At 47.9% G+C, this 25,458-nt stretch overlaps 1 protein-coding gene across 2 annotated transcripts; it reads left to right on the forward strand.

Moving 5' to 3' along the window:
• The first annotated feature begins 90 nt into the window (after positions 1-90).
• On the forward strand, positions 91-25,085 carry Nsl1 (NSL1 component of MIS12 kinetochore complex). Of its 2 annotated transcripts, none has more exons than NM_001109083.1 (6): positions 91-349; positions 1,123-1,201; positions 6,271-6,401; positions 7,483-7,537; positions 21,042-21,109; positions 22,566-24,159. In NM_001109083.1, the coding sequence occupies exons 1-6, from the start codon at positions 116-118 to the stop codon at positions 22,842-22,844; spliced, it is 846 nt and encodes a 281-aa protein (NP_001102553.1). In that variant the 5' UTR covers positions 91-115; the 3' UTR covers positions 22,845-24,159. The 2 variants fall into 2 exon arrangements, with proteins under 2 accessions (NP_001102553.1, XP_087437574.1); XM_087581448.1 differs by having other exon boundaries at positions 95-349; positions 6,268-6,401; positions 22,566-25,085.
• Positions 25,086-25,458: the final 373 nt, after the last annotated feature.

Here is a 25,458-nt window from a genome sequence, read left to right on the forward strand (position 1 = left end):
GCGGAACCTTGCGGCTGCAGTCGATCAGGTTTCCGGTCGGACCGGTGCAGGAGAGTTCCAGGGAGGGAAGCATCCTTCCGGTCTCAGCAATCCCGCCTTAGTTTAAACCTGGAAGATGGCGGGTGTTCCTGAAACAGTACTTGTCTCCGCCCCGCAGGATCAAGATGCCCAGGCCGCCTTAGATTCCCAGGCCACGGCAGCAGCCTCTCCCCTAGAGGACTTCCGAGTGCGCTGCACCTTAAAGAGGGCCGTGGTGGAAGTGATGGAGATGTGCGGTCGTTTTGTGCAGGAGCTCGGGGCCGCGCTGCCGGAGGACGTCCGCGAGCTCGCCGTGCGGGACGCGCAGTGGGTACGGATGCCTCTTTCCTAGTCCTCATCCCACTCAGCCTGGCTCTGGCTTGGGCCGGTGTCAGGCCTCCGCAGATGGAATGATGTCCCAGACTGGCCTGGGAAATGCCAGGGAAGTCAACTAAGATGCTAGTGCAACCTGTGTGCTTCCTATCCCGGGGCATACAGGGAGAACATGTATGTAATCTTAAGAAACAGGCGGTATTAGCTTGAAAATGTAAAGCACTATATGTATAAGCAAGACATCACATTTTGCTTCCATTGTAAGCTTTCAAATCTGATGGCTTATGCTTTACAAAACATCTCTTTTGGTACTAGCCGTAGTTTAAGTGTATAGAATATGTACTATATGTACTGTAGCTCACAGTTATCAAACATTTATTTATACTTATATTTTAGTCATACAGAAGGCATACCCGTTGAAAACATTTTCAAACAATTTTGTATGTTAAGTCCTCTAGTCCTCTTTGATGTCCCCATTCGACCTGAACCCCTTCTGGAAATAACTTACTATTTTGGAGAGCATTCTGCACTTCTTCAGAGTTTACCACTCTCTGTTGTTTGTTGCTTATATGGTCATGCTGATGGTGTTACAGATAGAGCCAGGGCAGTCATTACTGTGTGCTATGGTATTTAGCCCCCCTCCTAATAGTTTTCCCACTCTTCCCATTCTAGTCCACAGACAGTCCATTCTTGTTTGTAACTTGTTTGAATTCTGTATTCGAGTCACTTTTGCTGACTTGGCTGCTGTGGATTTATTTGGATTTATTGCAGACTTTTGAGTCGGCTGTGCAGGAGAATGTCAGCATTAACGGACAGGTCTGGGAGGAAGCTACAGATCATTGTTTTATGGGTATGTGATTTGAGTTTTTCTTCCGTGGTTAAATTTCTGAGGCTGTCTTTATTTTGGATGCTACTTTACAAATCCTGTTCTCTTTGTCTGTGTGTTTGAATAAGAATGGCCTCCCTGGGCCCATCTCTTCCGACTTCACTGTCAGCAGGGAAGGGCACTATTTGAGGAGGTGTGGCCTTGTTGGAAGAAGTGTGTCTATCACCTGGGTGAACTTTGAGGTTTCCCATGCCCTGTCTCAGTCTGTCTGTCTCTCTCTGTGTCTGTCTTAATTCTGTCTGTTTAACTCTGTCTGTCTCTGTCTAACTCTGTCTCTCTTATCTTGTGGGACCCTCTTCCCCTTGTGGATCCAACTGTAGATCTCAGTTACTCCAGTGCCTTTCATGCCACCATGCTCCCCACCATGATGATAACAGACTAAGTTTTTATAAGAGTTGCCTTAGTCATGATTGTAAACCCCTTGAGGTACCAGAGAGTGGACAGGCCCCATCATATAGAGAAAGAAAGCCCACTAGTCCCTGACTTTGCTCAAAAGACTGTGCCCCACATAGTCCCTCCATTCACAGGCACCCTAGGAACCTTCATGCCTTTCCCCGGCCAGAAACCCTACATAAAGCCTCCTGCTCAGTTCTTCGCTGCTTCCCTCCTGTGCTTTTCCTTTCAATAAATCTCTTGTGTGAGGTTTGTTGTGTGGTGTGACTAAGTGGATCTCCTTACCAGGATACCTCTCTGCTATATCATTTGCCATGATGCCTCTTCACAGCAGTAGAACAGTGACTAAGACACCCACTCTTTTTATAAAGGTTCATTGGGTGGGACGTACATATCACAGGCACAGCTGGAGGCCAGAGGACAGCTTTCTTTCGGGAGCTGTTCTGATCTTTCTGCCATGTGGGCTTCAGGGACTTGGACTTGGCAGTGAGCACTCCTCCTTGCTGAGCCATCTCATGGCCTCTGTCATTTATTTTAAAAGACAATTATTATGGAATAAGAAGAAAGTAATGTAGATTATTGAAGTCATAGCCCAAGAGAAACTCAGTGGGTACCTTGATCTACCTTGTATGGTGTATGACTTCCTAAAGGTCTCTCACCTGTCCCTTAGATGCTTTGGGCAGTGGGCTCTTGGAGGGTATTGTACAATTGTCCCCAATTAAAGAAACAGGTCCAGAAAAATCCCTGAGTTCCCCTATAAAGCCCGTTGTATGTTTGCATTGCTTAGATAATACTTAGAAAGGATAATGAAGTGTTTTATATTTAAAGTTAAGTTTAAAACCATATGCATTATCATGCAGAGGATGTCACACATTTGAAGATAACCTCCATCTCAGTTAGGGTTTTACTGCTGTGAACAGACACCAGGACCGAGGCAACTTTTATAAAGGACAACATTTAATTGGGGCTGGCTTACAGGTCCCGAGATTCAGTCCATTATCATCGAGGCAGGAGCATGGCAATGTCCAGGCAGACATGGGGCTGGAGAAGCTGAGAATTCCACCTCTTTTTCTGAAGGCAACTAGCAGAAGACTGGCTTCCAGGCAGCTAGGACAAAGGAAATAAAGCCCACATCCACAGTGACACACCTATTCCACACCTCCTAATGTGTCACTCCCTGGGCCAAGCCTATACAAACCATCTCAGCTTCTTAAGAATGCTTCCTTACTCCAAACAATCATACTTTATTTTTGTCTTGTTTGATACAGGGCTTCTCTGTGTTGTTGTCTTTTACCTCACTGGGTCCAGCACCGCAGTGCCCCAAGATATCTGCTAGATATCTTGGTGGAAACACATCCCAACTCCTCGGTGGCCCAGTGTCTCCTGCCGCCGCACACTTTCTTACACTGAAACCCTCACATAAAAGAGCACACAACACAATAATCTTTGACCCAATTGATAAGATATAATTGCCCACTTAAACATACAAAGCCCGGTACCATCCATCCCTTGAGAACATTATTAACAACCTGTAAGTACTCAGAGAGCGGAATCTTTACGTCAGCCTCCATTGTCCTGCCATGGCTTCTCTCCTGTCTCCCTCCTTTTTGTTCCAGTCTCCTCCTCTTCCTTCAGACTTCTCTCCCACCCATCCTTCCTTCTCCTCCAATGACAGGCCTCCTTCTATTTTGTACCTGCCCCTCACCTGTATTTGACAAATTCAATGGGGAGGTTTTGGTGAAGTCACCTGATTCCTGAGTAGTGACTAGGCAGCTGTCCTTGGGGCAGTGGAATTATCATCAAAAAGGGATTACTCCAGGGCAAACCACAACATCTCTGTCATCTTGGCTCTTCTGGAACTCAGTAGTCCAGGCTGGCCTTGAACTCAGAGATCTATCTGCCTCTGCCAACCAAATCCTGGAATTAAAAGGCCCCTACACCCAACTTAGACATGATTGTACCTTGCTGACATGCCTAAAGAAGGCAAAGTGTTAATAAAAACAGAAGTCAGAATAGGAAGGAAACAGCAATAGAAGGGAAGAATCGGTCTGAGAAAAGAGGCACATGTCCCTGTGCCCGCCATGCTGTCCAGAGCAGGGATCTCCTGACAAGCCACATTACTCAGGGCTGACCAGGATCAACACTAGCACTCACTGCCGTGTTCACGTCGCCCGTCGTATGAGCTGGTTACAGGCACACCAGCAACTCTCTGTGCTCACAGCTTTTCTTCTCAACAATGGCAGAGTGCTGTGCCCAGAAGATTTTCTTGTTTGTTAGCTGTCTATTCAGAATTACCAAAACCAAGACTTTGGGTTTACAGAATAAAAGGATAAAACCACCAGCTTCGGTTTTGTGAAATATTAAAGCAATAATTGTTGATTAGTAGAGTATATAAAAACCAGGCAGGAACAGTTCCCACACCACACAGCTCTGCAGGGATCTTTATCTGATGCAAAGTGTCAGGGAACGAGGCACAAGGCAGTGATGTGTGTGGGAAAAATAACAGCAAGTGTGTCAAAGGTGACACAGTACAAAGGGATGTGTACTTTATCATGTGGTCTTGGAGGAGTTATGGGAGGTTTTGTTTTGGGGGGTTTGGTCTTTTTGGGGTGTGTGTGTGTGTGTATGTCTCACTTAAACCAGGTGAGTACTGTGCCTGCTATCTGTTTACCCGTCCCAGGTGAGAATTGTAAGAACTGTGTGAACAGACTTACTAGGCTTTGCTTCTAGGCAGACACAGGTACAGAAGCAGAACAGAGGCTTCACAGGAGCGAAGGAGCAGATTGGTTTTTGCTGTCTTTTCATGTTTTGGAGGCAGGGTTTCTCTGTGGAGCCTGGTGGTCCTGGAACATGCTCTGTAGAGCTGGCCTCAAACTCAGATCAAGAGGCTCAACCGCCTCTGCCTCTTGAGCACTGGGATTAAAGATGTGCCCCCGACTGGGCTAGACAGAGGTTTCATTGGTTTTGTTTATTGAGATTTCCCAGTTTCTGCCCTCGATAACACTCTGGAAAGAATGGGTAGACTCTGTGAGAAGCAGCTTCTTTCCTCTCGTCTGTCAGTTCAGTCAGGCAAGCGTGTAGATGGTTCCTTAAGAGCAGAGGGTGTCTTTCAGTGAGATATCACCCATCAAGCTTTTGTACATTTGTTCGAATGTTTCAGCTTTGCAGATTCTGCCCCTGGGTGGCGCTAAGAAACCTTTCCCTGCATGGGAGGTTACTGTGTAGATGAGCTGGCTCAGCAGGGAGAAGTACCCTCCCTGGGAGCTCCTGTAGAAGAACTGCCTCAGTCGCTCATAACACTCTACATGCAGAGCATGCTGTGGTGCGTGTGCCCTCCCCATCATAAAAACAGCTTTTATAAAACTGTGCTGTTCTTTGCAGGCTGGTGACATCACTTTTCAAACGGACACAGTAAAACGTACAGCCCCTTATTTCAGAGAGTCCCACACACCTCCTTAGACATCCTCCCAAGAAGCCGCTGAGTAGACTCGATGAGCATTTGCTACAGGAGTGAGAGACTGCACCCACTACACAGCCTGAGTCTAACTCTGACGAGCGAATGCTGACATACGTATACCAGCCAGCTGTCGGAACGTTTCAGAAAATGTGCCATCCTCAGCCTTCGACCTAGTAAAGCTTTAGTCATTGAGATTAGCCTCGACTGCCCAGGAGAGCTCCTGGTGTGAGCCACTGAACAGAGGACTTGGGTCTTCAGTGCTCATAACAGTTTCAGTACTGGGGACTGAGTGCAGACCTTGCCAATGCCAGGCAGAGCTCTCACCACTGAGCTCCCTTCCCCATGCCAGTATCTTTACTCTGAAGTTTGTTTTTTGTTTTTTTTTAAATGAGGCCAACTGCGTCTGTCCGCAGTCACTTCTTCCAGGATGCTTTGTTTCTGCGCCCTATCCTAGACCTTCTGAGTCCAGATTTACACACTGGTAACAGATCCCTGGCAGTCATTCCCTGTGCTTGAGCTCAAAAACACTGTCTGCAACGGAGGGAAGACCTGAGAAAACAGTTGCCACCGAAGTCTGAGAGAGTCCCCCAAGTCACCATGTCTTTCCTTTCCCTGCCCAGGGGAGTCAGGTCTCACAGGGGCGCCCTTCTCACTGCTGTCACAGGTTGGGTTGGCACAAAATAGAGTGACTCTGTCCATGGTATGAGATGCCTTTTACAGTTTAATTATTGGTGGGGAAGGGCGGAGGACTGGCCCAGGCCCTGCCTGTTGTAAGCACATGCTCTGGCACTGAGTGCACCTCTGCCCTTTTCCCTGTAATCTATTCACGCCGCTTCTGTTTGCAAGGCTCTGTGTCATTAAAGTTTCCTCCCACAGGTACTTCTCCCTGAGTGTTTCCACCCAGTGCCTTTGTTCGCACCTGCATCAGACCTGAATGCTGTTTCCGTAGCTCCCACTGATCCTGTCTCCTTGTTCTGTCTCCTTCATCTCTATGCCCCTGTTGCATTTATCCAGTGTCTGTTTCTTGGGACCATGCTGCGTGCTTTGTGTTTTCTGGAAGCGCTTGATGATCAGTGTGGAGATGAGAGGGCTTCATTAGTCTGCCGTGTTTGTTCTCTTTAATTATTCTGTGAATTATGTTTATATCATATTTCCACACTAATATGGACTTTGTCTGAAGTAGATTCTGACATCAAAGTGCTTGAAGATGAATTTGATGAGCTCATAGTAGATGTGTCGACAAAACGGAGGCAGTATCCCAGAAGGATCCTGGAGAGCATTGTCAAAACCTTGAAAGCACAGCATGCGAGTCTGGTGAGACGTTTATATGTAAATCTTTACATAGTATTTTACCACAGTAAAGAATTAGTTTACTTACCTTCCATATAGTGCAGGCCGGTCTTCCAACCTCCACCTCTCATGAGCTGGGATCAGTCAGTCACCATGCCTCTCTCATGCCAACTCCTCAGATTTATTCAAACTGGAACGAATGCAAATGAGGCAGGGTCAGAGGTAGTGTAGACCTGAGGCAGTTTAGACTGAGGCAAACACTGAGGAGATTTGCTGGGGTGCCATTGCCCCGTGAAATGACCACGTGCAGCTTTTAGGTCGGCTGTCGTCTTTGCCTTTATTGTTTTGAGTCAGCAGACTGTGAATGTGACCCTCGTGTCTTCCTCAGTAACGTTTTGGGGCATTAGAGGCCTGCACTCGATCTAAACATTGTGAATCTTGTTGTGATGGGAAGAAGAAGTCCTTGAGGACATCCCTCTCTCACACACTGGCCTTAAAGGAAGCCCTTCCCACACTGCAGGGAAAAATGCTTGCCGGGCATTGACTGTGCTGTGCCTCTCTCTAAGTTAGCTCCCTGCCCTCCCTAAAGAGAACCCTGAAACTAGTCAGTCAGGCCAAGGTGGAGGGACAGGACTGGAGAGCGTTCGTGTGCCCTTGTCACTGGGTAACAGCAAGAAGGAACGTTTCCCTTTTGCTTTCGCCTGACTGTGGCATGTCCAGCTGTTCTTGTGCGCCTTGGTGTGGAGAGTAAAGGGTTGCTATGGTAGTTCAGCCACTTTTTAAAGCTTCTGTGGAAATAGGAATTGTGAGTTCCAAATACTGATCCTGAGTGAAGGTCACCACACTGACCCTGTACTTTAGAACAGCCTTCCCTTGTTTCCTGACTGCGATCTTCACAGTGCTGTTTTTCACTGTGTGCAGCAGAGGGCAGTACACTGAAGGTTTTCAAACCTTAGGACATTTGCCCCACAGCCTTCAGGGGCTAAACAGAGAAAAACCTTGAAGCAGCACTGTTGACTGTGTGCTCACACCAGCTGAAAGAGACGCTTAGCTATCTGAGGCATTATGTGTCTAAACTAAATGTTTTAATTTGTGCTGTGTTTAGAAGCAGTATCACCCTGTCGTGCCTCCCCTGGACCTGAAATGTGACCCTGACCCAGGTAAGCAGTCTCAGAATGTTTTGAAGATGAAGGCACCCCTGTGAGCTCCTCGCTGCGTGTCCTCTCCTCTACCGTCAGTGCCTGGCACTTGTTTTGAGACTTCACAACAGTCTGACGTTCCTCGCACTCCCCCCTCGAGGGTACAGGCTCAGGATCAGATGCTGCAGGGCAAGCGAGGCTGCACGGCTGCGTCTGCTCCTCCAGGCACCGCTCTTCCTCCTGCTCCGCTGGAGGGCTCTTCCATGTAGTGTGTTTTGTTTTCACAACTTGAGGTTTTACCTCTAATGTGCTCTGCCTGGTTTTGTACATTTCTTGTTACATTAATCTTCTTGGGTACACTGAGCTCAGTAAGTTTTGCTAAATGCCGTTAAGGCCACAGTTTGTAAGTCCCATTTCAGAAGCAGACTGTAATCTTGTCCTGCAGAACTTGCTCATTTCCTGGTTCCCAGTCCTCTTGCGGCAAGCCTGCCTTTGCTGCCTTCTGTTGTGTGGAGTCAGTGTCCTTTAGTCTCTTTCTGTCTGGCTCCCAGTTTGAAGTGGCATACTGTGGTTCTGTTCCTTTAAGGTCTCCTGTAAAATTGTTACTGCTCTAGTGAAGTTATCCAACTTTATCCAGTTCTGTGAGACTCTTTTTGAGCAAGAAATAGACCTTTGTGCCCTCTGCCCATTGAGTACGCACACCCCCACTCCCAGTTCTCTGTTTTTACTGTCAATTTTAGTTCTTCCTGTTAAAATGATAAAATTCACACTTTTATTGTCCCGATGAGAATAGAACATAGGCCCTGTCCCTGCTGGACAAGTGCTCACCACTGAGTGGGCTTTTTATTTGGTTTTGGTTTGTTTTTGTTTTATGTGGCCCAGGCTATCCTTGAACTCACAATCCTCCTGCCTCTACCTCCCGAGTGCTGGGATTATAGATATGAACCACCGAGTCCTACTCAGTAGCTACTCTTTTATACTTGCTGATTAATTAGATAAATATATCAAAATTTCAAAGTTCTGAAAGAACTCTTGTGTAATTTTACGCCTCTCCCTGGGTTTACTTCGTGCCTGTACTTCTGTAGCACCTTAGGTAAGGGCTGTGTGGAGCAGCCCAGCCATTTCAGCTTTGCTCTTCAATTCTGTCTGCTTTCATCATGTTGAATATATTGAACATTATCCTTCATTATCTTTCTTTAAATTCTTTAAATTTCTTTAAAGATTTCTTAAGTTATGTTTTAAAATTATGTACGTGTGGGGGGGAATGTGCACGAGGCCCAAGGAGGCCTGAGGCGTTGGGGTCCTGGAGCTGTCTTACAGGTAGGTGGCTGTGAGCTGCCCAGTGTGGATGCTGAGACTTGAACTCAGTTCTCTGCAAGCGCAGCTGGCGCTCGTAGCTGCTGAGTTCTCTCCAGGCCCCGTCCTGGTTCTTTGTAAACAGTGACTGTTGTGATGGAGTTCTCGAGCTGCACATCTTTGTGTGTGGCTCTTCTTGGCCTGGTGATTCACCCCCGTAAACCTTTCTCACAGAAGCCTGACTTTTACATGCTACACACTGCTCTAGTTGTACCAAGCACGTACTGGGCCTGTGTGTGAAGCTACCTGCCTGAGCCTCTCCCTCACTTTATCTGTTCACACTGTCACCTCATGAGAGAGAGAGATTGTCCGTGTCAGCCTGTGTCAGGGTCCCTTAGGACACCCTGGTCAGACTTACCACACACTGATAACGCACTGTTTGGTCAGACTAACCAAGGAGCTCCCAGGACCCTTCCTGTCCTGTCTCCCCAGTGCTGGGGTTGCAAACAGGTGCTACTGCACAGCTTTTCCATCAGTGCTGGGGACCCTCACGCAGGCCTCATGCCTGCCTAGGAGTCATTTCCCCCACGAGCCATCGCTATAGCCCGAGTTCCTTCAGCTCTGAGGATCTGGGTATCTTGGTTACTACATCATGTCTGCAGTAAACTCCTCCCTCTCACATTAGCTGTACTGATTACCTCCTATGGCCTTCCTTTCCTCGAATGTTTAGAACTTTGTCTGAAAGCCCCCTGGACTGACTTCTCTTGTGACCATTGCTCTGCCTCTTCTCTCTGCTTCCTGCCTCCGGTTGGTGCTGCCTTCACCTAGTCAGGAGCAGCCCACAACAAGGGCCCTACGCACGCCGGCGGCAGAGGGTCTGCACACTCTGGTACTGCAGCTAGTGCACCCGGTACTGCACATAGTGCATCCGGCATTGCACATAGTGCGTCCGGTACTGCAGATAGTGCATCTGGTACTGCAGATAGTACATCTGGCCACCCGGCCGTGAGTAGGCACGTGGTGCAGGCTGAGGTGTTACTTCTCTCCCTGCACTTCCAGTGTGGCTTATCGCAGACTTTGATGGTAAGAAGGGAAGCTGATGGTCCCCCATCCTGGCCTGCCGAGGCATGTCTGCTCCCTCACTTTCCAGGGATTGTAGCTGCTGTCCCCAGTCCTCATCGGGCTGTACCGGTTCGGTCCTCTGTGACCAAGAGCGACTCAAGCAGCTTGTGGGCTGTACCACGGTCGCTGGGTGGGCAGCATGACATCAGGGGCAGTGTGTTCAGGTGGGAGGGAGCTTCTGTGGCGTGAGTAGATAGGAGGGTATGTGGTTACACTCAAGAGGGAGGGAGCCCTAGAGCAGAAGAGCCTAAGCCAATCTCCCAAGGAATGAACTCGAGTCCACGGATCAAAAAAGATGAGAAATAAGATCAGACTCTTGGCCGAGGCCACATAAAAACTTAGGAGACTGGCATGACACCTTGGTACTGCATGTCACCGTGGTACTGCATGACACCGTGGTACTGCATGACACCGTGGTACTGCATGACACCGTGGTACTGCATGACACCGTGGTACTGCATGTCACCGTGATATTGCATGTCACCGTGGTATTGCATGTCACCGTGGTACTGCATGTCATGAGGTGCCTGGCTGGGGTCACAGATCAGTTACCTGTTTCTGTCGGTCACAGGAATGCTGATTTCCCTCCTTCCTCAGTCCTTGGAAACCAATGCGAACCGTGTCCCCTGAGCATGTCTGCTTGCTTAGGAGCCACATGGGAAGCAGATGGGAAGCTCTCAGCTGGCGAGTTTCTGCTGAACCTGCGGGCTTTGGGGGCTCATGGTCCCCTGTCCAGTCCGTGCAGTGATCCAGAAGCAAACTGGGTGCATTGCCCAGGCTTTCACTTCCTCCTTTTCATTTCCCTCTGCTTTAGAGGACGGGTGGCCAGGGAGCTTGTTCTCAGGCCACTGAACTTCCACGTTTTTAAGGGCAATGCCCCTCCCCCATCTACTGACTGTTCACCAGCAAGGTGAGGTGTGGTTCTCATTTGTCAGAGCAGCCCAGAATAGTCCTTAGTGTAAAGTCCCCACGTGGAGAGCTCTTTCCCACTGCTCACATCACACAGCAGTGATGGCCGAGGTGTCGCAGGCTGTTCTGGAGTGGACTCCTGAGTTCTGGGCAGGCCCTGCAAGTTCAGGCAGCCCGTCTTGTTTCCTGGCAATACTGTCTGAGCAGTCTGTGCATAGATAAGAACAGGTGTTAGCATCCGTGTCAGAGTTTACCTGTGAGTCTGGGCTATGGGACTTTAAGGAGGAAGAGAGTTTATTTTGAAGATAAATATGACTGTGGCCAGGGAGTACAGATTGAGGGTTACTGCAAAGTTCATGCTGTGATGTGACAGTTTTACAGCCTTTTCTGCTAACAACAGAAAATCATAAGCTGAGATGGACACATTCAAAGTGCATCAGCGGAAGCGTCGCTAGGGGCTACAGAAACGCCTCAACCACTCTCTGACCAAAGATTCAGCTTTCCAGTGGAGAGAAACTGGGGTCTATACATTCTAAAGGATTTATCTACGGGTCACAAAGATGTTCGGTCACTTACAAAGGAGGGCTGGGAAGAGCAGGAGAGGTGTCTCAGACATTTAGGCTCTGACCTTGAAACACTTTATCCCCTCCCCAGTGTACTTGGTAAGCCAGTCACCCTTGAGAAGGCTCCCTGTGAGAGGTGGCTCTTTTAGGAACTTTTTGTTGACATTGCTAAGAGTGGTACATGTTGGTATCATACAGATGTCCTTGAGTGTGTGGAGGAGGAGCCTAGAGAACACTTCTAGGGGAGCCCATCCCTGGTCCTGCATGGCCTTATGGGCCTGCCGTGGGCACTGAGACCTCCAAAGGCTGACAGATGTACTTGGAGTGCTTCTGTGCTCTTCTCAGTTATGGATCAGGACAGACTTGCTCAGTGTCATGGCGAGGGAGGCCACAAAAGCTTACTGCTCTGGAATTTCTTTAGCAAATATTTGTGGTAGAAAATGTTTTAACTTTTTAAAATTTTGTACTAATTTATTCTGGGAGTCTTTGCACATACATGTGCATGCTATAGCATGTGTGTGCAGGTCAGAGGACAACTTGAAGAGGTCAGTTCTCTGTACCACGTGGTTTCCAGGAATCAAGCTCAGGTCGTCAAGATTGGGGTCAAGTGCCTTTTCCTGCTGAACTCTGGCCAGCCAAGAAAATAATTTGTATGTATGTATAGTATGTATATTATACATACATTTGTATGTATGTGTAATTTGTATGTATATCCACATGTTTAATGAGTTTAGTTTCAAGTTTCGTTTTTAGACAGGGTCTTGCTGTAGAGTGCAGGATGACCTGGAATGTGTTGTCCTAAAGCACGTGCCTTCTGAGTCTTGCGGTCACAGGTGTCTGTCACCTCGCTCAACTTGTAGAGATTGTGTGTGTGTGTGTCTGTGTGTGTGTGTGTGTGTGTCTGTGTGTGTGTGTGTCTGTGTGTGTGTCTGTGTGTGTGTGTGTGTCTGTGTGTGTGTGTGTCTGTGTGTGTGTGTCTGTGTGTGTGTGTCTGTGTCTGTGTGTGTCTGTGTGTGTGTCTCTGTGTGTGTGTTGTCTTCCCCTTTTGTCTTCATCGTTAAAAAGTTGTTGTTTAGTTCTGTTGCTGGAATTATGGATTACTTGGGTTTGGTCTGGTCTTTCTTTCATATTTGTTTCTGAGACACCATGTGTCCCTGGCTGGCCTGGAATTCACTGTGCAGACCAGGCTGATCTCAGACATAGAGCGCTCCATCTGCTCTGTTTCCCAAGTGTCGGGGTTAAAGGCGAGCACCGCCACGGGCGGCAGATACATGTCAGGCTTGAATAGGAATTATTTAGCTTACTTAATTAAAAAGAAGAGGTATTATAAATTCATAGTTAGACATTGAATTATAGAACAGTATCACCGTATTTTTTTATTTCAAGAAACTTTCATGCTGGAGCTGTTTTGCCCAGTTGTGAATCCTCTTTCAGGAAGGCAGTATGTGATTTCCAGCAGTGAGATGATGGAGAGTACATTGAATTCTAAAGATGTAAATTCTCATTCTATCCCGCTGCAGTTCCCTTTCCTGGGTTATTTGTAAAAGGAGACTGTGAGGCCTGCTCTGAAATGGTGTGAGAAGGACAGGGTGTGTGGTGAGCACAGCAGCCCATACAGGCTTCAGGGCGTGTCTGTCCTTCTGGGTGCCTAAACACTGTGACAGGTAGACTCCTCACCGCTGTGTGACAGGCAGGCTCCTCACCGCTGTGACAGGCAGGCTCCTCATTACTGTGACAGGCAGGCTCCTCATTACTGTGACAGGCAGACTCCTCACTGCTGTGACAGGCAGGCTCCTCACTGCTGTGACAGGCAGGCTCCTCATTACTGTGACAGGCAGACTCCTCACTACTGTGACAGGCAGGCTCCTCACCGCTGTGACAGGCAGGCTCCTCATTACTGTGACAGGCAGACTCCTCATTACTGTGACAGGCAGCCTCCTCATTACTGTGACAGGCAGACTCCTCACTGCTGTGACAGGCAGACTCCTCACTGCTGTGACAGGCAGGCTCCTCATTACTGTGACAGGCAGGCTCCTCATTACTGTGACAGGCAGACTCCTCACTGCTGTGACAGGCAGGCTCCTCACTGCTGTGACAGGCAGGCTCCTCATTACTGTGACAGGCAGACTCCTCACTACTGTGACAGGCAGGCTCCTCACCGCTGTGACAGGCAGGCTCCTCATTACTGTGACAGGCAGACTCCTCATTACTGTGACAGGCAGACTCCTCACTGCTGTGACAGGCAGCCTCCTCATTACTGTGACAGGCAGACTCCTCACTGCTGTGACAGGCAGGCTCCTCATTACTGTGACAGGCAGGCTCCTCATTACTGTGACAGGCAGACTCCTCACTGCTGTGACAGGCAGGCTCCTCACTGCTGTGACAGGCAGGCTCCTCATTACTGTGACAGGCAGACTCCTCACTACTGTGACAGGCAGGCTCCTCACCGCTGTGACAGGCAGCCTCCTCATTACTGTGACAGGCAGACTCCTCATTACTGTGACAGGCAGGCTCCTCATTACTGTGACAGGCAGACTCCTCACTGCTGTGACAGGCAGGCTCCTCATTACTGTGACAGGCAGGCTCCTCATTACTGTGACAGGCAGACTCCTCACTGCTGTGACAGGCAGGCTCCTCACTGCTGTGACAGGCAGGCTCCTCATTACTGTGACAGGCAGACTCCTCACTACTGTGACAGGCAGGCTCCTCACCGCTGTGACAGGCAGCCTCCTCATTACTGTGACAGGCAGACTCCTCATTACTGTGACAGGCAGGCTCCTCACAGGCAGGGCTCACTTGTATCAGCAGCCTTTACTCTCGTTGTGTTCTGTTTTTGAGACAAGGTCTCTATGGAGTCCCAGCTGTCCTGCATCCCTTCTACTGGGACATTTGCCCCCCTCTCTCTGCTCTGTCCTATATATCTCTGATTGTCTCAGAGTTATAAATTCCTGGGTGTAGTACACCCTTGAGGTTATCCATCAGTCTTGTTCTCACCTCTGCCTTCCTGTTCACTCTTGACCAGCTCCCCTGCCTGCAGCAAGCTGTTGTCCTGTCTGTCCTTTTCACACCATCCTGGGAATTTCCTCACTCTTCCCCTGATCACTAGGCTTCCTGCTTCCTGTTTTCTCCTGTTTCTGATGTATTTCCTTATGTGGGTAGAGTGTATTCTGTCTGTCTGCCTCCAACCTGGAACTCCCTGTTCCATTTGGCATCAGATCCCTGTTTAAGGCTAATTCTCTGTTATAGAGTTCTCCTGTGAGCTGATGTCAGCCTCTTTGATTAAGGACGTGTCCTCTCTCATGGCTGAATCCTGTCATAGCTTTAGAGCAACTACTCTAAGGTTCTGTGATCACCACCAAAAATCCCAGGATTAGAGAAGCCGGGCTTCTTCCCAGGAAGTTCTCTTTGCTTAGGGATATTCTAGGCTTCTCATTGTTGTCCACACTGCCCTCTAGTGGCCCTTCTGAAGAGCTTGGAGGATGCTTGGAGGTAAGCCCTGCAGGAATACTGAATGTCTCATGTGTCTGGCCCACCATTAGAATATCCTGTCACACACTTGGGTGTGAAAGTCCATTTGTAAGTGTGCAAGCCTTCAGCCTACCTCCGTTTCACACACAAGCCCAAACCACCCTTGGACTTCCATGTTCTCACTGTTTGTACAACAGATGAAACAGCCATTGTTCAGCAGTGGGAAAGCAAAAACCAAGAGGTGCTTAGGTATTCTAGGAATTGTTTGTATTAGGCATAGACAGAACATAATCTGTGAGAAGCCTCGAGAAGGGGGTCACAGGAGGTCACAGGAGGTCACAGGTCAAGGACCATAGCTGCAGCTGCTTGTAAAAGCTAGAGTTATGAAGACTGTGTCTGCCTGTTCACACATGGAGGTAAGATTCACTGTTCCGTGTGTGTGTGTGTGTGTGTGAGTGTGAGTGTGTGTGTGTGTGTGTGTGTGAGAGTGTGTGTGAGTGTGTGTGAGATGAAGACTGTGTCTGCCTGTTCACACATGGAGGTAAGAATCACTGTTCCGTGAGTGTGTGTGTGTGTGTGTGTGTGTGTGTGAGTGTGTGTGTGTGTGTGAGTGTGTGTGTGTGATGAAGACTATGTCTGCCTGTTCACACATGGAGGTAAGATTCACTGTTCCGTGTGTGTGAGTGTGAGTGAGTGTGAGTGTGTGTGTGTGTGTGTGTGTGTGATGAAGACTATGTCTGCCTGTTCACACATGGAGGTAAGATTCACTGTTCCGTGTGTGTGAGTGTGAGTGAGTGTGAGTGTGTGAGTGAGTGTGTGTGTGAGTGAGTGTGAGTGTGTGTGTGAGTGAGTGTGAGTGTGTGTGAGTGTGTGTGAGTGTGTGTGTGATGCAGAGTAATGTGCAGTACACAACTTGATGAAATCATGCGTGCATTCATACATACGTACATATATACATACATATTAGAAAGCCACCATCAAGATACAGAAGTGTGATGGCTAGATACAGATGGCAAACATTTTAAACTCTGTTCAAGCGTGTCTTACCGTGTTTTCATGAATACTGGAAAGACAACAGAGTAACCTGGAATCATAAGGGAAGTAGTCTGTTGTGTTTCTTCAGGTCAACAATTGAGCCTATGTCTTTAAGTTCAGAAGTATTTTATCTGGGAGAGAGTAAAGTGAGGAACAAGATATATTGAAAACATCCCCAGAGACCTGAGGACCTCCCAGAAGGCTTGCCTGGTGACCAAGCATTTAACACATTGGCTTTTGGGGAACATTCTAGATCTACTAGAATGTTCTAGATAGTCACTCATTGAAAATTTTAACTTACACTTAGGACTAAATGCATTGATTTGAAATCTAATGTTGGATTTGTTACCTGTTACTTAATAACTTACCTCAAAATTTAACAACTTAAAACAGTAAACATATATTGTATCCCTTGTGGTTTCTGAGGTCATTAACCTGGTTGAAGGAGCTTTAGTTCCTCAAGACATGGGCCTCTCCATTTCCTGTTCTCTCTCAACTTGTTTCTCCCAGTGTCATGACAAAGTGCCCATCCATGAGGGACTTGTCCTAAGACCTTCATCTTGGACCCACCATGCTGTTACTTGAACTCTAAGTTACTACTCATGCAGAGAGGGAAGTACCTCATGCATATGAGTGCACTGAAGTGGGCTCATCTGAGCCTTGAAAGCTGGCCAATAATAACAACAACAGCAACGCACACAGAGGTGCTCATGTTTTGCTGCTGTATTAAGAGTCTTGAGGGAACAATCAGTGGGATCAGTATGAGAGCGTGAGTGAGGGGCAGTGTTATGAGAATGGCCCTCAGGCTGTGGGCTGGGTAGTTCAACTATGGCTGACTCCCAAGAGAAAGACCTCAAGATAGCTGTTCAGGGAATTTCCCATCTGGTGCTAGAATCCTGGGAAATTCTAGAGAGCTGCTGGTATTCAGTCTAAATTGAAATCCCAGAAAAGTAGGTTCAATAACAACGAAGGGATGCCTCAGCAGCAGGATAGACGAACTTGCCAGCAAGCATGAAGGCAAGCAGGCAAAGACCAAACGCTTCCTTTATCATGTTCTTTTATGTGGGCTGCCATCAGAAGAGGTGGTCCAGATTTAGGGTGGGTCTTCAGCTTCAAGTGATCCAATCAGCAAAATCCCTCACAGACTCTATTCAAATTGACAACCAAAATTAGCCATAGTTGTAGACATACACAGAAGTCTTAGTGTGTAGGGACTGGAGAGAGGACGTAGCAATTAAGAGTACTTGCTGCTCTTAGAAGAGGGCTAGAGTTGGGTTTCCAGCAAGCACCCATGTCTGGTGGCTCACAACCTCTAACTCCAGCTCCAGGGGATCTGACAACCTCCTTTGGCCGCTATAGACATGTTCACACACATACAAATAAAATAGTAATAAAATAAATATTTTAAGTTTATCACATTGTGCATTTTAAAGCCCATCACCCACTGATAGCCAGTGTTGTGCATCTGGGGTTCTAGAGCAGTTTACTACTCAGAAGGCAGCTCCACAGCCATCGAGTCCTTCCGTCTCCCTCCCTGTCCTGGGCAAGCGCTGGCTGTATTCTGACTGCTGTATCCTGACTGCTGTATCCTGACTGCTGTATCCTGACTGCTGTATTCTGACTGCTGTATCCTGACTGCTGTATCCTGACTGCTGTATCCTGACTGCTGTATCCTGACTGCTGTATCCTGACTGACTGCTGTATCCTGACTGACTGCTGTATCCTGACTGACTGCTGTATCCTGACTGACTGCTGTATCCTGACTGACTGCTGTATCCTGACTGACTGCTGTATCCTGACTGACTGCTGTATCCTGACTGACTGCTGTATCCTGACTGCTGTATCCTGACTGCTGTATCCTGACTGCTGTATTCTGACTGCGTGGCTTTGCCCATGGTAAGTGCAGCGTTGTCATAGGCTCTTCCTCTGCCTGACGAGTGTTGCTGGTGCTGCTTCACCTTCCTGTGGCGCTGAGACCAGCGTGTGTGCTGGTCAGTTTTTATTCTCAACTTGAAGCAACCAGAGTTACCTGGGAAGCCAGCACCTCAATTAAAAGGTTGCCCAGATGAGGTTGGTTGTGGCCATGACTGTGTGGCACTGTCTTGATTGTTGATTGGTAGAATACAGAAGGGCCCAGGCTTAGTGGACGGTACATCCCTAATGGCAGTCCTTGGGCTCCAGCCCTGACTTCCCTCAGTGCTGGACGCTGACCTGTCTGTGTAAATGAGATAGCCTTTCCCTCTCCACGTTGGTTTTGGTAATTTTCTAAGTTGGGATTCCTTTTGTTGTGAAGAGACCCCATGATCACAACAGCTCTTAAGGAAAACATGTAACTGGGGCTGGCTTACAGGTTCAGAGGTTTCGTTCATTGTCATGATGGGAAGCATCTTGGCTCAAAGGCAGACATGGTGTAGGGGAAGGAGCTGAGAGTTCTCTAGCTGGATCAACAGGCAGCAGAAAGAGTGACATTGGGCTTAGCTTGAGTATTTAGTTCACCCCAATTGATACACTTCCTCCAACAAAGCCACATCTACTCCAGGGCTACACTTCCTAGTAGTACCATTCCCTCATGACGAAGCATTCACATGTGAGCTCATGAGGGCTGTTCCTATTCAAACCACTATAAAAATGATGTTTATCAGGGCATCAGAAATCAAACTAGAATAGTGTATTGTTGAGTTTGGTGAAATGTTCTATATACATGTGTTAGGCCCAATGGAATAGTGTACTGTTGTGTTTGGTGAAATGATCTGCATGAGTGTGAGGCCGAGCCGGTTGGTGTTGTCCATTACTCCGTTTCCTTCCTGATACTCTTCAGTCCTTTATTGCACATGGGTGTGAAGTCTCCAACTGTTCCTGTCAAACTGTTCCTTCGGTTTTGTCAGCTCCTGTGTCGGGTACTTTGGGGTTCTGTGTGGTGTACTGATGTGCACAGCTGTCAGATTGCCAGGTGTGGTGGTGCCTCTAATCCCAGCCTTTGGAAGGAAGACAGGTGGGTCTCTGAGACTAACCTGTTTGGAATTTAAAAAGAAGTAAGGTGTTGATCTTCCGGATGAGCTGCTCCTTTTATCAGTATGTTCTCTTGTAACCGGGTCTTTAATGCAGCAGGAGGGTCGGTAACACTCAGGGCCTTACACAGTCGCTTCCCTTCGCCCTCAGCTCTTCCGTAGCTGTGTAGCAGTTGTGGTGTGATCTAATCGATCATTTGTCTTTTTATCCAGTTGCCAGCTTCTATTTCTGCCTTTCGGTTCTTTTTTTTTTTTTTTTTTTTTTCCGGAGCTGGGGACCGAACCCAGGGCCTTGCGCTTCCTAGGTAAGCGCTCTACCACTGAGCTAAATCCCCAGCCCCTATTTCTGCCTTTCAATAGCAAAGTTTAACCCACTGATAGTTACACTGTGAAGTTACATTGTGACTGACAGGAGGACATGGCTCCACCTCAGTGTTTGTATTTTGCCCCATGCTTTCTGTCCATCACGTCCTCTGTCTGTCACGTCCTTCTTGTCCATCATGTCCTTCTGTCTGTCACGTCCTTCTTGTCCATCATGTCCTTCTGTCTGTCACATCCTTCTGTCTGTCACATCCTTCTGTCCATCAGTCACATCCTCCATTTCTCCTTTGTTCACTTGACCTTTTTGCAGCATATCACTTTTATTTTCTGAGTAATTTTTAGGGCAGTGGCTTCCTCAGAGACCACAATCACATGTCAGCGTTATAACCGTAGGATTTAAACCAGCTTTACTTTCACACTGCACAGGAAGTCCGCCCTGTGTGGGTCTGCCCTCCTCCTGCACTGTGATGACCAATTGTCTCTTCGTGCATCATAGCTTCACAGAGAGCTTGGTGAGCTTCTTTCTAAGTTATGAGTGACATCATGCTGGCTGACATCAGCCATGCCGCTCCGCTGCTGCTCTTTGTCTTCTTGTGGCTGTAAGGCACTGACCCAGCGTCTACTTCAGCCTGAGACTCGCTGCATCAGAAAAGGCCTGGTTGATGCTCACTCATGAAGTGCTTCAACCTGACTTTGAGTTCTTAGAACCCAGGTTAAAAACTGGAGACTCGGAGACATGGGGCATATTAGACGGGCAGTCTAGCTAAGCCAGTGACACTGTCTGAAGAAGCAAGATGGAGAGTGGTAGAGGATGTCACCTGATGGTGACCTGTGTCCTTCCAATGCATCTGTGCATGTGCACACACAGATGCATACTTCACAGATGCACACACACGTGAACATGCACACACACAGATAAACACACACACACTCAGGAAAAGCATCAAGAGAGGAAAAAGAAATTTGTAGTACTAGCAACCAAAGCTAGAATTTTCCACCAGATATCTATCTATACATGGCCTTAATACAGAGCGATTACATTCTAAGTTTAGATGATGTTTTGCTTTAAGAGCTTTTTTACTGCGTGTGTGTGTGTGTGTGTGTGTGTGTGTGTGTGTGTGTGTGTGTGTGAGTTTACACACGGTACAGAGTGCACATGAAGGTCAGAACACAACTCTGAGAAGTAGGCTCTCTCCCCAAGCCTTGCCTGGGTCCTGGATTGACCGCTTCCCAGGCCTCCTCACAATCTCCTTTGCCCACAGTCATTTCGCTGGGCTGTGTTTTGATTTTATAACATTCAGAATCCTTTAAGAAAAACGTTTTGGTTTTCACTGTCGTAACCCACGATGCTGTGCAGGGGCAGCGGCTGCAGCTGTGAGCACTTGTATCTGGATGGTGGTGCCCGCTCTCTGTCCGGGCAATGCCGCGACTGCTCAGCATCTGGTCGGCGGTCTTAAGTGCATCCCTCTGCGTTACACTCCCGTGTTTTCCTGGACTTCTCATTTATCTTCATAAATTAACTGACTTTAGTAATTACAAGGCTCTGAGGCTGGGGATCGGGTAGACACACCTTAAATACCACCACGTGGGAGGCAGAGGCCACAGAAACCTGTGAGCTTAAGGCCAGTTCAGTCTACAGAGTGGGTTCCAGGAGAGCCTTAGCTACACAGAAAAACCCTGTCACAACTAACCGAGCTCTTAGATTAGAGTAAGACGAGTCGTTCTAATAAATTGCATCTAAATGTCTTCTTGATTGGCTGATTGGATCGAGCACCTAAAATGCTGTCTGGTGGTTTCTTGCAGCTTCTCATGTGGAAGATCTGAAATGCCGTGGAGAAACCATAGCTAAGGAAATGAGTGAGGCCATGAAGGTAAAGCTGCGAGCACAGAAGGATTGGCGCTCACCAGCAGTGCTGTGGGCACAGGGGATGCTCCGGAGGGCATTTGTTACACGCAGGAGAATTGAGAGTTCCACTTATCAGGTGCCTACTGGGTGCCACACATTCTGCCTGCAGGTCCTGGAAGCTGTGTGTTCTACCTGGCTTCTCTAGTGAGATCCTGCTTTATGAGTGGTATTGGCAGCTTGTCAGACACTTTGGGTTAATGCTCTTTGTAACGCTTAGGGAGCATGTGGTGTCCTGGGTAGTCCTCATTCTAACCATAGAAGGTGGGTATGCTAACCCCCAGTTTACAGATGAGAAAACAGAGGCCCAACCAAGTAGCCAGACCACAGTGCCTGGCTTTGGATCTTGTTTTTTGTTGTTTGTGCTGGGTGTGAACCAAGGTCGGGCATCTGTACTCTGAGCTGCTCCCCAGGCATGGAAGTTTGCTCTTAATCACTCTGATACACTACTGCATCTGGAGCCTCAGGGTCATCATTCATGGTTTCCACTGGGACTTTTATTTTACCTAAACATAAAACAAATCCCTGGTTCATGGAAATTGTTTTTAAACTCCTTCAGAACCTTCCCAGTGTTGTTGCCTGCTTTCTGTGTCTTTTTTTTTTTTGTATCAATTCTATGTTTTCCTGATAATTGATCAACTTACTACTATTATCCTATTCTTGATCAAGAATTGGTAGCCAGGCAGCAGCCTGCCTCAGTTTTTTTTTTTTTTTTTTTTTTTTTTTTTTTTTTTTTTTTTTTTTTTTGGGAGCTGGGAACCGAACCCAGGCCTTGCGCTTCCTAGGCAAGCGCTCTACCACTGAGCTAAATCCCCAACCCCCTGCCTCAGTTTTATAAGCACAGTTTTACAGGAACTTGGGACCATTCACTTCCTGCCTGTCTGTTTCCTTCCTGTTCTGATAGTGGAGCTGAGTTCTTCTGTTTTGGGTCAGGGCCTCACTGCCTTCCACATGCTGGCTTCAAGCTGGCTTCAATCTCCAAGTGCCAGGATTACGTTCATGTATCACCATGGCTGGCCAAGGTTGAGGTCTTAGGCAGAGAGTCTCAGACAAAGTATAAAACACTCACTGTCCCACCCACCAGAGTCAAAATGTGCCTCTCCCTTCTCTCAATGATCAGGATGCCAAAAGCTTGCTCATCGAATAGCGAGATCTCAGACTAGATTCTCGTCTCTCAACTTCTCTTACTCCTGTCAGATTTAACATTGCTACCACCTATCGTAGGACTGAGCCCTATCTTCAAAGTCTTAGCTTTTAATTAAGATCCCTTAAGGTGGGATTTTAAAACACAGAGCCACGTAACCCCAGGGAACAGGGCTTAGCAGTGGACTCAACCTGAAGAATTAAAACGCAGTATGTTCATGTCTGTGTGAAGTGTGCCTATGTCTGCATTCACCTTTCAACCCGAGATTTTCCTTCCCAAGGCTTTGCCTGTGTTAATTGAACAAGGAGACGGCTTTTCCCAGGTCTTAAAGATGCAGCCTGTCATCCAACTGCAGAGGATCAGCCAGGAAGTCTTCTCCAGCCTTTGCAGGAGAGCAGATTTCAAGCCTGACAAGTGTGGGACACACGTAGAATCCACACCAACTGAGACTGGAGCCAGGAAGGCCTCCAACATTGTGCTAAAGAGAAAGAAAGCCACAGACTGCGCCCAGAGAAAGTGCTACCCACTGCGGCTGAAGAGAATAAATCTCGATATGTGAGCGCTGTTTGTTGGGGAGCTGAAAGTCAATGTTGTCAACAATTGGGTCCCAGTCTGGTGCCTGGGTGACTTTATTTACAGTAACGGATTCTACGGGTACTGTGTACCGTTCTGGTGTCCTGGAACTCGGTGGAGTTCCCTGCCTCTTCACTTGAGTGGGCAGTAGGAGAAAAGACTTCCCGGTCGCACAGACCTGTCAGCCGCCTCAGATGACACCAGCTCTTGGCTGCCTTGCAGCTATCGAGGCACCCCCAGGAAGGGTTTTGTTGATGCACAGCTCTCTCTGTGTGAGGCTGTGAGGTGGTCCCTGCGGCCTGAGAGTTGGGCTGGCTCTGTACATTCCTAGGCAGTCTATCAGATGAACGCACAGAAAGTGGGCCTGGCTTTAGGTTTGCTCCATGGGCAGTTGATTTGAGGCTTTAAAGTTTTGAGAGATAAATAAGGCTATTACTGGGGCAAGAAATACCCTTAAAAAGGAAACCTAGGGCACAGACCCTCTATTTCTTGCCTGCGTTTTCACTTTCATAGGTCTTTGAACATAATTGGACTGGGAACTGTTAGTGTCTTTTAAAGTCCTTATTTCCAAATAGATCCTTCCAGTTCAAAGTGTGTCTTAGGATTGGTTGCCATGTCACTTACCACAGACCTAAGCAGAGTAAGCTGCTCTAGTTGTGGACGGTGTATATCTGAGAGAGTGTCAGACTCGGTGGTGTCAGCAAGCTTACACTGAGATCTGGACACAGCCCCTTACAGCCTGCTCTGTGTCTTACCCAAGGCATGGGAGGCAGGGCCGTCGAGCTTGCTGTCTGTTTCCCTTTTGGGTGATTATACTTTTGTCCATTTTCAGAGGACAAAACTTCAGAGTCACTGATGGCGACTTGGAAAAACCACGTTGTTTTTGTTCGTTGTCCTAATGATCATAAACATCGTGGTTTGTCTTGATGGAGATGCTGCTTTAGGGAACTTAGATTCCGTTTTAGTTAAAATTTGATTTGATTTAGTGTTAATAATTATATGGGTCAGTGTTGGGATTTTTAAGTAATGTACAAAGACCAAAATCTTGGCTAACAAGGCATTGTTGGTGGTGGCTTTTGTGGGAGAGCAGGCTGGGCTCTGCATTTCAGGATGAACTGGCTCTTGCTCTAAGGTCACTGTGTGACTCCAGAAGATGGCTGCTCCTGGCACTGGAGTGAGAAGTGCCCAGTAAGATAAGGCTAGCACAGCAGGCTGGGTGGCAGTATGGTGGATCCCACTGAAGCAAGAGCTACACAGCAAGTTGGGGGAATGAGCTTGGGGGCATCCCCGAGGAGATTCTGATGGACCTGTGGAGTCAGGTTGGGAAAGGCCTCGTCACACATGGGCTCTGAGGTCAGCTCAGAGGAGTTTGGAGTGACCGACACTTGCAACACCGATGGGACTTGAGCCTGTGGCTTAAAGCAGCCCCTTAGTAGTAGTAAGCTCTGAGAGGTGTTTCGTCCTGAGTGCAGAAGCTGGGCGATGGAGGACCCCGAGGACCCTTGGGGCCCACTTACAACAGGAGTTCTGAATGAGGGTTACCTTCCTGGCAGACCTGTGGTAACTGTGAAGATGGCTTTGCCTATTGTAACTTAAGGTGTGTGGCAGAGGCTTGAGAGGTAGGGGTGAATCACTGTCGTCTAGAGAATAGCTGTCCCGATGGTTGGCACAGCTAACCATCCGCCCTGAGATGGCAGTGCTGTGCTGTCTAACCATCCACCCTGAGACAGCAATGCTGTGCTGTCTAACCATCCACCCTGAGACAGCAATGCTGTGCTGTCTAACCATCCACCCTGAGACAGCAATGCTGTGCTGTCTAACCATCCACCCTGAGACGGCAATGCTGTGCTGTCTAACCATCCACCCTGAGACAGCAGTGCTGTGCTGTCTAACCATCCACCCTGAGACGGCAGTGCTGTGCTGTCTAACCATCCACCCTGAGACGGCGGTGCTGTGCTGTCTAACCATCCACCCTGAGACAGCAATGCTGTGCTGTCTAACCATCCATCCTGAGACTGTGCTGTGCGGTGCTGTGCTGTGGTGGTGAAGCCTGCCGAGGGAGAACACACCAGCAGCATGGTGTGGGGTGATTGTTACAGCCAATCTGGGAAGTGCTGTTTGTCTTGGTTGTCCAATCACCACATTGTCAGCTGCAGTGTATGATCTTATATAAAACAAGACTGTAGGATACATGTAAAAAATCCACAAATAAAAAAAGACTTGTTAATTGCATTTGCATTTTTATTGCGTTTTAAGGAATATGTGTTGGTAGAGTTAAATGACATCATATCCTGGGATTTGCTCCTTAAAGAAAGGGGACAGATAGATTAAGCAAATGTATAAGAAATGTTTATGGTGTTGAACCTCTGTGATATAACATTAACTTTGAGCTTGAAGTATGTGTGAGTGTGTGTGTGTGTGTGTGTGTGTGTGTGTGTGTGTGTGTGTGTGCACAAAGTTAGTTTCCTTGTGAAGCAGTGGACAGATGAGGCTTTAAGTCTTGGGAACCCCAGCCTTGCCCTCAAGCACAGCAGAGTGGACAGCGTTTGGATTGGGCCAACACTGTGACAAAGGGAGAAAGCTCTGAGGCCGTGGGTTGG

Source organism: Rattus norvegicus, chromosome 13 (genome assembly GCF_021556685.1).
Source record: "Rattus norvegicus strain SHRSP/BbbUtx chromosome 13, alternate assembly SHRSP_T2T, whole genome shotgun sequence".
Lineage (NCBI taxonomy): Eukaryota > Metazoa > Chordata > Mammalia > Rodentia > Muridae > Rattus > Rattus norvegicus.